This window comes from Nanorana parkeri, unplaced genomic scaffold (assembly GCF_000935625.1).
Source record: "Nanorana parkeri isolate BGI_ZX_2015 unplaced genomic scaffold, ASM93562v1 scaffold700, whole genome shotgun sequence".
In the NCBI taxonomy this organism is placed as follows: domain Eukaryota; kingdom Metazoa; phylum Chordata; class Amphibia; order Anura; family Dicroglossidae; genus Nanorana; species Nanorana parkeri.
In genome coordinates, this window is record NW_017306968.1 from 220,920 (window position 1) to 233,556 (window position 12,637).

At 43.3% G+C, this 12,637-nt stretch overlaps 1 protein-coding gene across 2 annotated transcripts in view; it reads left to right on the forward strand.

Annotated features, from left to right (window-relative positions):
* Positions 1–12,637, forward strand: part of VGLL4 (vestigial like family member 4) — a 125,744-nt gene that overhangs the window by 69,105 nt on the left and 44,002 nt on the right. The window contains exon 1 of one of the 2 annotated variants that reach the window (XM_018563820.1): positions 3,360–3,979. The exons of the other annotated variant lie outside the window; for it this stretch is intronic. Within the exon in view, the coding sequence (XP_018419322.1) occupies positions 3,898–3,979 (82 nt within the window). The 5' untranslated portion in view covers positions 3,360–3,897. Of the gene's footprint in view, positions 1–3,359; positions 3,980–12,637 lie in introns of those variants that run through there. 2 annotated transcript variants of the gene reach the window in all.

The window sequence follows — 12,637 nt, forward strand, 5'->3', positions numbered from 1 at the left end:
CAAGAGTGATTGGCTAGATGAGGCTTTCTCAAACCTTTTTACCTCCAGAGGAACCCCGAAATAAGTGTTCCAGGTCTCGGAGAACGCATGCAGTAACTGATTAAACCCACATCTCATGGTACATTAGCAGGATCAGGAAGTTGTAGCAAGTTTCAAAGAATATGGCCTACCCTGAAGTATGACACCCTATCACCCCAGATCATGTTTTATTTTTTTACCACCCTCCCTGCTCTATACAAAAATAATTTTGGTTCTAAATTGTAAAATTTGAGGTGTCCTCCTAAATTAGTCACCAGCACATAAGTGACCCCCTTACATTGGTGGTTAGTGGAAACTGGCTCTTTTATTGGGGGTCAGTGCAAGTGGGTAATTCTTGGGGGTCAGTGCAAGTGGGTAATTCACCTTTGCTCACTCCTCAAGAAGCCCCTAGAGAATGAGGGGGAACCGGGGAAGAGCCCTAGGATTCCCTTGCTGAGAGGCCGGGTTAGATCCTATTGATTTCCCAGCAAACTTGCATTTTTATTGGCTCTGTGGTAAGGTGAGTGATAGCGGGGGGCTGTAGTGGCTCTGTGGTAAGGCAACTGTCCTATCGGCTTGCTTACACAAAGGTTTGAAAACTAGCCTTTGGGGACGCCTCCAAACATTTACAGTAGAGTAGGAGTGGGCAACTCTGTCCCTCCAGCTGATGTGGAACTACAAGTCCCATGAGGCATTGCCAGACTGACAGTTGCAGGCATGACTCCCAGAGGCTTGAGGCGATTTGTAGTTAAAGCAAAGCTGGAGGGCTGGAGTTGCCCACCCCTGATTTTACAGCATATCTAATCTGAAGAACATAAATGTGGCAGCTGCATTCTTTTATATTTTCCCCCCTTTATTTTCATCTGGTGATCCAATACACTTGTTCAAGGCTGATGACACATGTTCACTTTACTGTGTCTATGGGGAGGAGTGTTGTCACTCTAGGTTGCTTTCTTGATTAGGACTACAAACACCCCCCCCCCCTCTTTATCGCCATTACATAGGGGGGACATGTTATGTAGTTCACAGAAGACACCTGGGAAGGACAATAACATTGTTTGAGGTTTCAGTTCAGTGTGCAGGAATTGACAGGGACACTGGATTTCTGGCAGCATCAACATGTATTTTTTTTTTCTGTATATGCAGAAAAGCTAGCTGTATATACTGAAAGCTAGCTGAAAAAGAAAACGAATGCAGCCACCAAAACATAGACTGGTAAGCTGCTGAATATTAAAGAAGAACTCCGGGGAAATATCTTAACCCATCAAGTCCAAGAACAAAAACTTCAAGCAGATTTCTGGAGAAAAATGTTATTAACCCTTGCAGCGGGGCTACCTCGGCACCGCAAGATCTAACTGCTCATTTTTGTATAGGGACTAGAATAAGAAAGGTCATACTCACAAGAACCTTGATGCTGGCTGGCTGTGACTGCGCTCCCTTCAGCCTCTCTCCTCTGTCCCTTGGCGTCCTACACACAGTGTATTGGACGTGATGATTTAAGGATCCTTGGACCGCTGCATTGGAGAGACGCTGGAAGGAGCGACCGTGCTCTTAGATTGCTCTTTCCAGCGTCTCTCCACTGCAGCGGAATTCTGCTTTTAACTTTTTGTTCATGGACTTATTGGGATGATTTATTTATTTCCCCCCTCATTTTATGAGTGGCATTTATTAGAGATGCACCGATGCCGGTTTTGTGGTATGGAATTTTTGATGTACTGAAACGCCACTAACCTTGCAATAATCGTACGATCGACCAACGTTTTCAAACCTGCTTGAAAGTCAAGTCGTACGATTGTACAGTATTTGCGGTTGTACACTGCCCATACACAATGCGATTATCGGACGAAATCGCATACGATAATCATAAGGTGTATGGGCACCTTAACAGAGACAAAAAAAAGTGCCAGGTCTCTACTTTTCCTCCCTCTATAGAAAAATGTGGTCATCCTTTTAATTTTGGATAGAGTACAGTTATCCTAACTGCACAGCTGCTCAATGAAAAGAAGTCAGCCTGGCCTGGTCTGTACATCCTGTGACTGAAAAAAAGTTACCGCCTGTGGTGGGTGTTTAAATTATTACCCGTTTTCTCTACAATGCTTTGATTAGCACCGGAGGGATAACACCGGGAGCATCGAACTTCCAACGCTGCAAGGATGAAAGATGTGGATGCGGCAGTGAATGGGTCTAGTAGTAGTCCTGGCCCCGCCTCTGTCCTCACATATTCGCACAAAGCCTTGTATTCTATTCACAGAATGGATGAGGGGAGAGAAGGGGGCAGGTATGCAACAGGTTCTCCCCTGCAAGGAGTTTTCTGAATGGAGGAAAGGTGGGTATGCAACAGGATCTATCCTACAAGGTGTTTTGTGAATGGACAAGGAGAGGGGATAATGCAACAGAATCTCCTTAGCAATGCATTGTGTATGGACTAAGAGGAGGGGTGGTTTCCCCTGCAATGCATTTTGTGAATGGATGAGGGGAGGGGAGGTTTTGTGAATAGGAGGGGTGGGTATGCAGCAGGATCTTCCCTCCTTCATTCACAGAATGCCTTGCATTCAGTGACAAGAATACAAGGCTTTGGGTGAATGGACAAGGGGAGAGGGTATACTACTGGGGCTCATTACTGCATCCACATTTTTCAGCCCTGCACTGCTGGAGGTTTAGTGCTATTTGGTATCCCTGGATGCAAAGCATTTTAAAGTTAAGCAGCCATGGGGAATATGAAAAAAATCAGCGATTTGTAGTTCAGCTTGTAACGCTTCAAGACGGCGGAGTTTGCCGGCGCGGACAGCAGCTCAAGCATCAAGTATTTTCTTTTGTAGACTTCTTTAGGTTTGCTTTGTAAGTAATCATGGAGTTCCACATAAATACACAAGTGTCACCTAATAACATTACTTTTCTGCTTTCAGTGCTGGAGGATATGTTTTGTCGTCGTCTCCCAAACAGAGCAACGTTTTCTTTATTGAACACAACACTTCCAAGCCAGAATATTAAGTTATTGGCTCATTATCACTGTTGTAAATTGAACAATCCGATCCTTGCAGACACTTTTTATTATAGCTGCGGCACCATAAAATGTTGTGCTGTCACTTTTTTTTTATCTTTTTCATTTTGGATCCTTGTCCAAAAAACGGATTGGCAACTTTGCTTCCCAGAACCAATATTCAGCACTTTCTTTTCTAACCGACTGCATGCTTTTTGTTTTATTGTCAGTGTAGTTGAAGTAATCCCTGCCATGGGTCTACCTGTGTCTGGGCTGGGGCCGCTCTGCTTTGTGTCCCCGCCTGCTCTGACAACAGTCTCTTGTGCACAGGCTCCTCTTACAAACACTGAGCATTGTGGAAGCCAATCTTGTTCTGAATGTCCCTGACATGAGAGGCTCCAGAGATTCACTGAGCATGCTCAGCCCCACTTCGCCTGCAGGAGAGAGGAAGCTGACTTACATTGGAGTCATACCAAGCATAGGCTGCATGTCAGAGCAGTGAACTTGCAGCGGGGCTGTGAGAACTGACTGGCTTTGTCCTTAGCACTTCTTTTTTTTCTCTCTCTTGGGTTTTTTTTTTCCTCCAATTTTTTGAAAATCTGCAAAAAAAGTGAACAGTCTGGCGTAGCTGAAGACCCCAGAGTTGCCAAAGCACAACCGTCATCGCTCGCTCTAAACGGATTCCCTGCTTATTTTTTTCCCTCTCCCCTTCATGTACTTTTCTCTGCTTTTGTTGTTGGAGGCTGGGCCTTTCCGTCTTGTGAAATCTTAGGGAGAGCCGGGAGCTGATCCCAAGCAGTCTGCCTCCTTCCTCTGTCCCTTTTTTCTCTGTTTTTGTTTTTTCATTTTTTTTTTGCTGGGGAAAGCGAGAAAGCTGGTCTTTCCTGCTAACCCGATAAATGCTTTTTATGAAGATGGATCTGTTGAACTACCAGTACCTGGACAAGATGAACAACAATATTGGCATTCTGTGCTACGAAGGTAAATGCTGAGCCCGGCTCGGACAGCTTTATGTAGTTAAACGTTTGAATTGGTTTCAGTAGGGAGACAGGAAACAAAGATTTCAGGTGTTTCCTTTAATAAAAAATATAGTTTTAGGTTTACATAGTATAGATGTCATATTGTAATCTTATTACAGTAAATGTATTTTTGCGGAGATTTTCAATTTCCTTTTTTTTTTTAAACCTGTCGTATATATAAAAACATTGGGTTTCCCAAGTGAACTATCCATTTAAAACCCCAAACTTTTTTTTTTTTTTAGTTAGTTGCACCTTTTTTAAAAATGTATTTTAAATATACATTTTATCTTTGACTGTTTTTGTTTTTTATATTCAATATTTAGCCTCTATTTTAAGAAAAAAAGGAATTGAAAATATATGTTATGTGACCGTGTTCAGCGGGATGTGTGTGTGTGTGTATATATATAATATGATATAATGTGTGTGTGGTGTGTTTTGTTGGCTTACAAGAAAATACACTTTTTATAAACCAGTATTTGGATTTGTTTTAATTCTCGTGATTTGTCCCAGGCATGGACTTGGTACGGCGTGTGTGTGTAAATCTGAAATGCATGTAGCATGTATATATTACCGGATTGAGGCAAAAAAAGGGTTTGTCTCGCAGCTCTGTGAGAGGTCATAGATCACAATACTGAACACAATCTCCCCTTTGTCTGGGCTCTAACTTCCTGTCCTGATCAGCCATTGAAGGATGTGTCCCACACACTAGTCCCTTGTGGACTGTACTATACAATGCCGTGCTGCCATTTTTTTTTTTTCAACTTTGGAAATTTGCTGATGTCTCTAGTTTTTCACCTACTCTGTAACGTTGTATTTTCTTTGTGTGTGGGTGTTTTCTCTGCGCCTCACAATTGTTCTTGTTAATCCAGGTTATTTAATTCCTTGGGAATTTTAATACAATGTGAACTTTAGACATTTTTATCATTAGCACTCTGAATTAATGATTTACATTTTAAGCAGCTGATTATTTTTTAGGTTTTTTTTTTTCCAGTTAAGTGAATAATAATAATAATCATTATTATTTTTTTTAGTTTTGGTTTTTTAAATAGCAAGTGTAGCTTTTTTGGAATGTGATGTATAGTTTGTTCCATGTATTGTGAGCTTAGCCCATGTATGTATGGTAAAGTCTGGGACAAATGCTTGTATATTTTATAATCCCAAGTAGCCATGTATACCCTGGGATCTGTTGCTGGTGACTCCAATGTACTTTTTTGTTTTACCGCGAGCGATTGCTTCTTATTTTTATCTCCCTTGAATAGTAGAAAACCATCCAGCAAGCTGAAAAATATCTGTGGTTTAGACAAAATTCATTCTTTTCTACACTGGTCAGCGGATTGACATGGCTACGGTCTTCAAATAGTTCTGTTTGTAAAAAAAATAGGTTTATTTGCATTAACAGTCTCTGCGTTTTTGTTTGCTTCTGTAGGACAAAACGCAAATATATATATTTTTTTTAAAAAACAAACCTGGATGGATCGTTCGATCAACCACTAAGCTAGATGGACCAAAATGCTGTAAGCTACACAAGTAGCTTGTAAAAACAATGACTGCGCATGATCTCTTCACCAGTTAAGTGCGATTATTCACTCCTCCATGTTACTTGTGTAGTTTACACTATAAGGAACCATTTGTTCCATCTGTTTAGCAGTTGAGTGTTACTCTTGCTGGTTGATAGGGATCTTAGCAGCCTGACTGAGCTACTAAAAATGACCTGTGTAGTCTAAATAGACTCTATAGTATTTTCTTCAAACTCCATAGGAGTAGCTTCAGTGGAGTCGTTTTTAAAAAGGCTCTTTTACTGGGATTTGTGCGTCCATTCACATCTAGAGTGGACATTGTGCTGGGTTTGCAAACAGTTAAGTTTTTGCTGTACGTGCAGTTTTGGAGCAGGGGAATGGCCTGGTACGGAGGGGAATCAAGAAAGGCACCGGCAAGTTTTGGCAGTCGGCTCTTCATGCTGTGACCATATGCAAACACGGCTCAGATTTCTATACACATGCTCTGCCAGTCTTTCCCTGCTCACTACTTTTTCTCACAGTGAACAAAAGATCAGAAGTGTAGGAAGACGGAAGACTGACCATGGGACAGTGCCAGATGCTGGACAAGATTAAGTCTTATGAGCTTATCAATATCTGAAGACCTCCTTACATATGAGATGCTAGAAGTCATGTTGTAGACCAGAGGTGGACAAGTTTATAAGGAATTCAGGAGCCAGTCTGTCCAAACCAGGAGCCAGCAGTATTTATTTAGGAGCCAGGTTCATTGACAGCAACTAGAGAACCTCAAAAGTTAGGTGCCAGCTGTCATTTTTAAGGCACACTGGCTACCTGACTCCTGTAGGCACATAGCAGACGCTTCTTCCACATTGTTTGGGCTATATAACAGTTGGATGCCAATGTCAATTTAAAAGAGAACTATGGGGTAAGTGTTTTCCCCATAGTTCTCTTTAGGGTCACGGGAGGGCATATACTAACCTCCGCCCGAGACCCAAAGCTAAGTATATAGCGGGCTATTACCCACGATATACCGAGAGCGCAGCAGGCGGGACGGATCCCGACAATACTGTCTGAATCCGCCCAGCTGCGTGAGTGACAGCGGGCTCTGCCTATCTAGAGGCTGAGTTAGCTGTGCCGGCCCCCTCTCCTGTCTGTTCCTCCACTCAACGCTAGAGGGGAGGGGCGAATCCCTGCAGGGATTGATGACTGACAGTCACCGCTCACTGCAGGGAGACTATCGGCAAGGTAGCGGATCGGCGGCATGTTTCTGCTCCGTTCCCGATCTATAGAGCCGACGTGTGACAGCTTCTTTGTCACAGGTCGGCAACTACGACAATGAGTGGAAATCGCTCACCTCATAGTTCTCCTTTTTAAGGCCAGTGTTACACATGCAGTTTTGAGTAGTGCAGTTGTGACATCAGAATCTCCTGTGATTGATAGTTTTGCATGTCAACATGACGCAAGCAAAACGATCTGCACAGATTAGTCTGGATTTTCCACAATCTTGCACTGCTGCAGTTCAGTCTTGTTGTGGAAAGTATTATGAGAAGAAGTCCACTGAGAGGCAATGGTGGTATATGATGTTGAAGTTCATAGGTTGTTACCGAGGCAGTTGAAGGGCACGTTCACACCAAAATTTGAAGGTAAATTTATCTCAACAGAGGGCCTGTTGACTTGAGATTGTATCTTATGATCACCTTCCAATCTGTTGCCTTTCGATTGTTTTTTTTTTTTTTATTTTTTTTTTAAAGGAAGCTACCGCAAGTGCACTGAAAAATGAATGGGTGTGAATAGGGCTAGTTCATACTGCTGCGTTGCATTGTGCTGAGAAAAAGTAGTGCATGTTTTGGTTTGGGTTTCTTTTCCCCCAAACAGAGCGGTGTGAACTGGTCCCATTCACATCCATTAATTTTTTTGGGTTACCGTCCATTGGCATCCATTGAAAACCTGATCACAATGGATCTGGTGTGAATGGGGCCCAAAGCTGGCCATACACTGATCAAATTTAGTCCAAGTTCTGCTGGAGCTGGGCTAAAGAATGTCGTCTGAATGGTTGGCTGCGCTCACTTTTTGGGTATTCTGACAGCTATGGGTTTTTCCTCATTCAGCCTGTGGAGAAGTATGTATTGCTATGCAGGGCTACATTAAGTGAACCTTTTGCTTTGCCCTGCATAGGTAAAACACAGTTTAACTTTAAAGTGCCACTGGTGCTGTCTCTGGGTGCATGGGTTCTGCTAACCCAACATTGCAGATGATCCCTTCCCAGCTGGTACCCAACAGTCCCTTTGCGATGACACCACCCTTCCAATAGGAAGTGTCCACGTCGGGTAGTGACTTGGACATCTGAAGAAGGACCCCGCCAGAAGTAAACGGAAGAGAAGGCTCAGGACTGCAGTAGATACGTAAAGTGTTTTTTTGTAGTCCCCGGAGATGAGCTTTTAGTCCCGCTATTACATCTGTAATAATCTGTAACCTGTATGCCGCTTTATCATGCGACCTAACGGTGTGTACCATCCCCCAGAGCAGCAGCAAATCATGTCAGATGGTTGCATTGCATCATAGAAGGATTCATTGAAAGAGAAAATAAAGGTACCTCTTGTGGCAATAGAACATTCCAAATCCCCAGGCAGGGTTTGACATTTCAGAAATGCTTTCTATTTGGGATCCTGTGGTTTTTAGTTTAATAATAATTCTCTTTATTAAGACTTTTTACATATTCTATGGGCGATGTATGAATACATTGTTATATTGTGGCCTTGTTGGCGTATGTGGAAACACAATAAAGTGCTTAAGTAGTACTTGTGATCATTTATGAATTAAAAAAATATCTCCTTTTTATGAGGTTTCCTTGGAAACAACAAAAACACAATGCACTGTGCGTTTTTGAATGGCTGTCAAGCCGACCAGCCTGTTGGGAAATTTGTGAAATGTTTCCCTGTGTGTAGTCCTTTTATGAAGGGATAGCTCCATGTTATGGATTACACAGTGCATGCCGTAGGAGTTTGTGTGCATGTTTTTAAAGGTTTATTTTAGGATTCCTCCCTAAAATCCAGAATGTATTCTGTATGGTTGGCCTAAAGTGTAACCTTGATCGCACTATGGACATACGTTTACATATTCCTAACAAGCAATACATGGGCTTTAGAAGAAGCCCTCACTGACCTTTTGGAGCTGCAGTCACTGTGGGGAAATTAATCCTTAAAGTGCACAGTAGAAGCGCTGAAGTTTTTATCTAAACCAGTTTAGCTCCCCCTTTCAGCCTTTTAATCTCTAATGTAAATCCAGAGCAGGTGTTTTGGGAGGGGAGCAGGACTTCAGTGCTTCTGTGAACTTGGAGGATGAATTGTTTCACAGTACTTGCAGCTAGTGAGGGCTGGTTTAAAGCTCCATTTGCTGCTTGATAAAAAGATGTAAATGGGTGAATGTCCATAGCCTGGCCACAGGTTCGCAATAAAGCGTTCAGTGGTTCATTGTGTTTCTATAGTTCAAACATGCAGGTGCGTTGCATTGGCATTCATTTGTATGGCACCTCAAACACGCCTCCTGGCTGCAATGCCACCTAACATGCTGCAATATGCAGTACCTTTAATACCATGCATTGCGATGCGGTTGAAAAAAGTAATGCATGCAACGCACCTGCCGCACTGTAACAGTAGGTGCGTTGCATGCCCATCTGTCCTCGCAACCAATGGCTGCAAAGGAGGAGGACCCCTGACCTCATTGGTTGCTAGGATGCCATTGCTTCTATCAACCAACGACTGAAGAGGAATGAGTGTTTGGACAGATTGCTGACCTGCGCTGGGCTATTGCTTGCAGTGGATGCATCAGCCTTGGAGGCAGCCAGCCAGCCATAACCAGGTGCAGGTTAGCAATTGGTCCATCTCCGGACCACATGCCCTACAGGGAAAGAAAGGCCAAATACGGCCCACAAGCTGTAAAATTTGCTTTGTAGCAAATTTTAAACCGCGTGTTGCGTTTGGCGAGCAGAACTGCTTGCAGATGCGACTATTGCAATCAATGGAACTGTGCCGCAATTGCATATCCACACAATTGAAAATCCTCATAGGGATATAAAAGTGGAAGAAAGACGGTTTTCGGGAGACGGCCATACAGCCTTCTGAGCGCCGTGTGGTCACTGCTCTACCGCCCTCGGAAAAGCGATCCACCGTTGATTGAGGGGCGATGGAGCTTGCTGCCTATCTGAACGAGGCCTAAGAGGGGAATTCCCCTCCCGTCCACTAACATCCTGTTGCATCTCTGGGACAGGATGTGAAGGGAAATGTCACCAATTGTACACAGAAGGAAAAAAAAAAACCTGGCAGAGTTTTAACCCTTTCCTCCTCTATCCAAAGAAAAAAACCTCTGGCTGTAAATACACTGAACAATAAATAGAGAGCTGTAGTAAAATTAAATCTGTTCCAAGGTGTCGGGGGTCGCTCTTGTCTAGTTGAGCGCTTACATGAAAGAGTTACTGTAGTCTGTGACTTTCCAAACCTTTCTCCAGTGGAAAAAAAAAAGTTGGCTATAACCGAAAGCAGTTTAGAAATGTGAAACATGTCACAATAAGAGTGCAGAGAGAGCTTCCCGCCTTTCTGGAATGTTCTGCGTTCTCTGTGCCGTTTCTTCACATTCCACAAATGTAAACAATACAGCTGGGAGAAATTTCTGCAAACCTTGTGCATTCCTTGTGCTGCTTGCTAACAGGAAGCAGACCTCCTTGTGTGTCCCTCTTTCACAGGGGGGGGGCAGGGAGGTAACTGGTGTTAAGACACTTTAGGAAGAACGCACAGCGCTCCCGTGTTTTGGAAAGTTTGCGATTAAAAGGATTTCCGCTCTGCGGCCTTCTGTCAGCATCTGGTGGGCTTTGTTGCAGCCTGCTCAAGTAAGGGCTAGTTCACACCAGAACTGCGCGCTTCTGCGCAGCTGCAATGCGATGAGTTTTACCGCAATTGTACCACAATTTTACTGCGATTGATGCGTTTTTTTTCTTTTTTTTTTGGCTAAAAATGGAATGTGTTTTTGTTCCATTTTGAAGCATTCTATTGCTGTCGTGTATAAAACGTATGCCCGGTGTACAGACGGGTGGATGCCCTATGCATGCCAGTAACGAAAACCCTTAGTTGTATATTGAATAAAGCAGGGGTGGCCAATCTTGGCGCTCTAGCTGTTCTGAAACTACAAATCCCATGAGGCATTGCATGAATCTGACAGACACAGGCATGTCTCCCAGAGGCATCATAGGATTTGTAGTTTCCACACAGGTGGAGTGCTGCGGTTGCCTACCCCTTGGAATTAGGGATGTCCCGATACCGATGCTAGCTTCGGTATCGGGCCCGATACAGGGCATTTTCACAAGTTGACCAAACATTTCTATGAAATGCATTCTTATCACATACACTTGTGTACACGTTCTCATAGCATTCTAAACCAGTAAAACAAAAATAGTTCTATGAAACAGTGGTGATCCAAGCAGTTGTCAAGGGTTGTGGAAATTCATCCCTAAAGGTACTTGGATATACAATATTTGCCAAAAATGACTAGTGTATGACCAGCTTTAGGCAGGTGTGTTTATCATTCGTCAACTTGCGTTTCGTTTGTGTCGGTATGCAGTGTATCAATAAGTTTGGAGTGGTTAGAGTGAACAGCCATTAACCAAGTCTTTAATATCCGTTTCCAACGCAGCAAAACGCAGGTTGCCTGCATTTTGATGTGTTGCCATTGGCTTCTGTTGGTGTCCCTATGCAGAAAAAACACTCCTCACATTGTTAAAAATGCACTGCACTGTGGAGATTAGATTGGAACAGACAATTGAATTCATAAAGCAGGTCTACAACACTCTTTAGAATTTCATTATGCATCCACACAACAAATGGCGGTGCTTGCCCTAGAATTATGCTTGCCTTTTGGAAACTGGTACATGAATTTGTAAGCACTGCCATTTGCAGGGTAGAAGCGCACTTAGGCCAGAGGGCAGCTAAGTGACTCTGAACCTAATAAAAATCACTGGCTCAGCATAACTGAGCTCTCCGCCCAGCCACTGTGCGTGTCACACAGATGCATCTGTGGATGGAGCCTGATGGGGAACTCCGAGACTAGTTCCCCATAAGGTCTGCCCGCCTTGTGAATGACCGCAGGCATTGCTGTCATTCAGTAGCAGGGTGGACATGATGGGGGACTAGTCTGTTTAGCTTCCCTATTGGGCCTCTTATCACTGTCTGTGTTACTGATGATTAAAGACAGTCAGCAGCGTCCTTAACCAGTGCCGGTGTCTGGAATTCTTTTTGAATCTGCAGCCATAGCAACTGGTTCTTTAAAGTGACAGTAATAACTACCTGAATTTGTCACACGTAGGAACTGCAAGCAAAAATGTCCCAAAGAATTGGGCACTGGTTGTTTTAAAGGGATCATACCACCAGAAAAGTGTAGTATTCACCTTATGGAATTCCCCCCACTCTTTTGTACAGTGAACCACAACACATGCATATTTTTTAGCATGTTGGCACGCACGCGTTAAAACGCCATTGTGTAAACGGACTCTTAATGAGCGTAGTCTGGGCACAGGTGCACTTTGTCTGTTTTGCCTATGGGACAGGAAATGAAGGAAGTTCTCCCCAACTGTGACCCATTTTAACACTTTTTTTTTTTCCTACGCTTTACAGAACTTAAAGAAAAAAGTTTTGGCTTTAGATACACTTAAAGCTTCTGTTACTGTAGATCCTTCTAGTATAAGGCACACAGTGGTAAAATCTGCAGGTTTTATTGCCGGGCATGATAATATTTTGGACTCCTTATGGCACTGTCTTCTCTGCTTGCTGTGTAGGGGATGTTATAGAATGAGTGAGAGAAGGAAACATTAATCTGAGCCTTGGCTCTCTCTGAAGGGTGGGGGGTATCCAGGAGGAGGCAGCTCCCAGGTCACATGACATGGCGTTTTGATGTGGGGGTGGATTCTGAAGAACAACATCTGTAACTTGTTTTTCAGGGAAGTTCAGTCTGTGGGATTTTTTTTCTTTTCTTTCTCTGTTCCTCGGTGTACAGTTAATGGCAGCAGAGGGTTACAGGAAGGCAGATCCTGAGTCAATTTAACATGACGTTTTGTAATACAAAACCGGTTGATATGGACC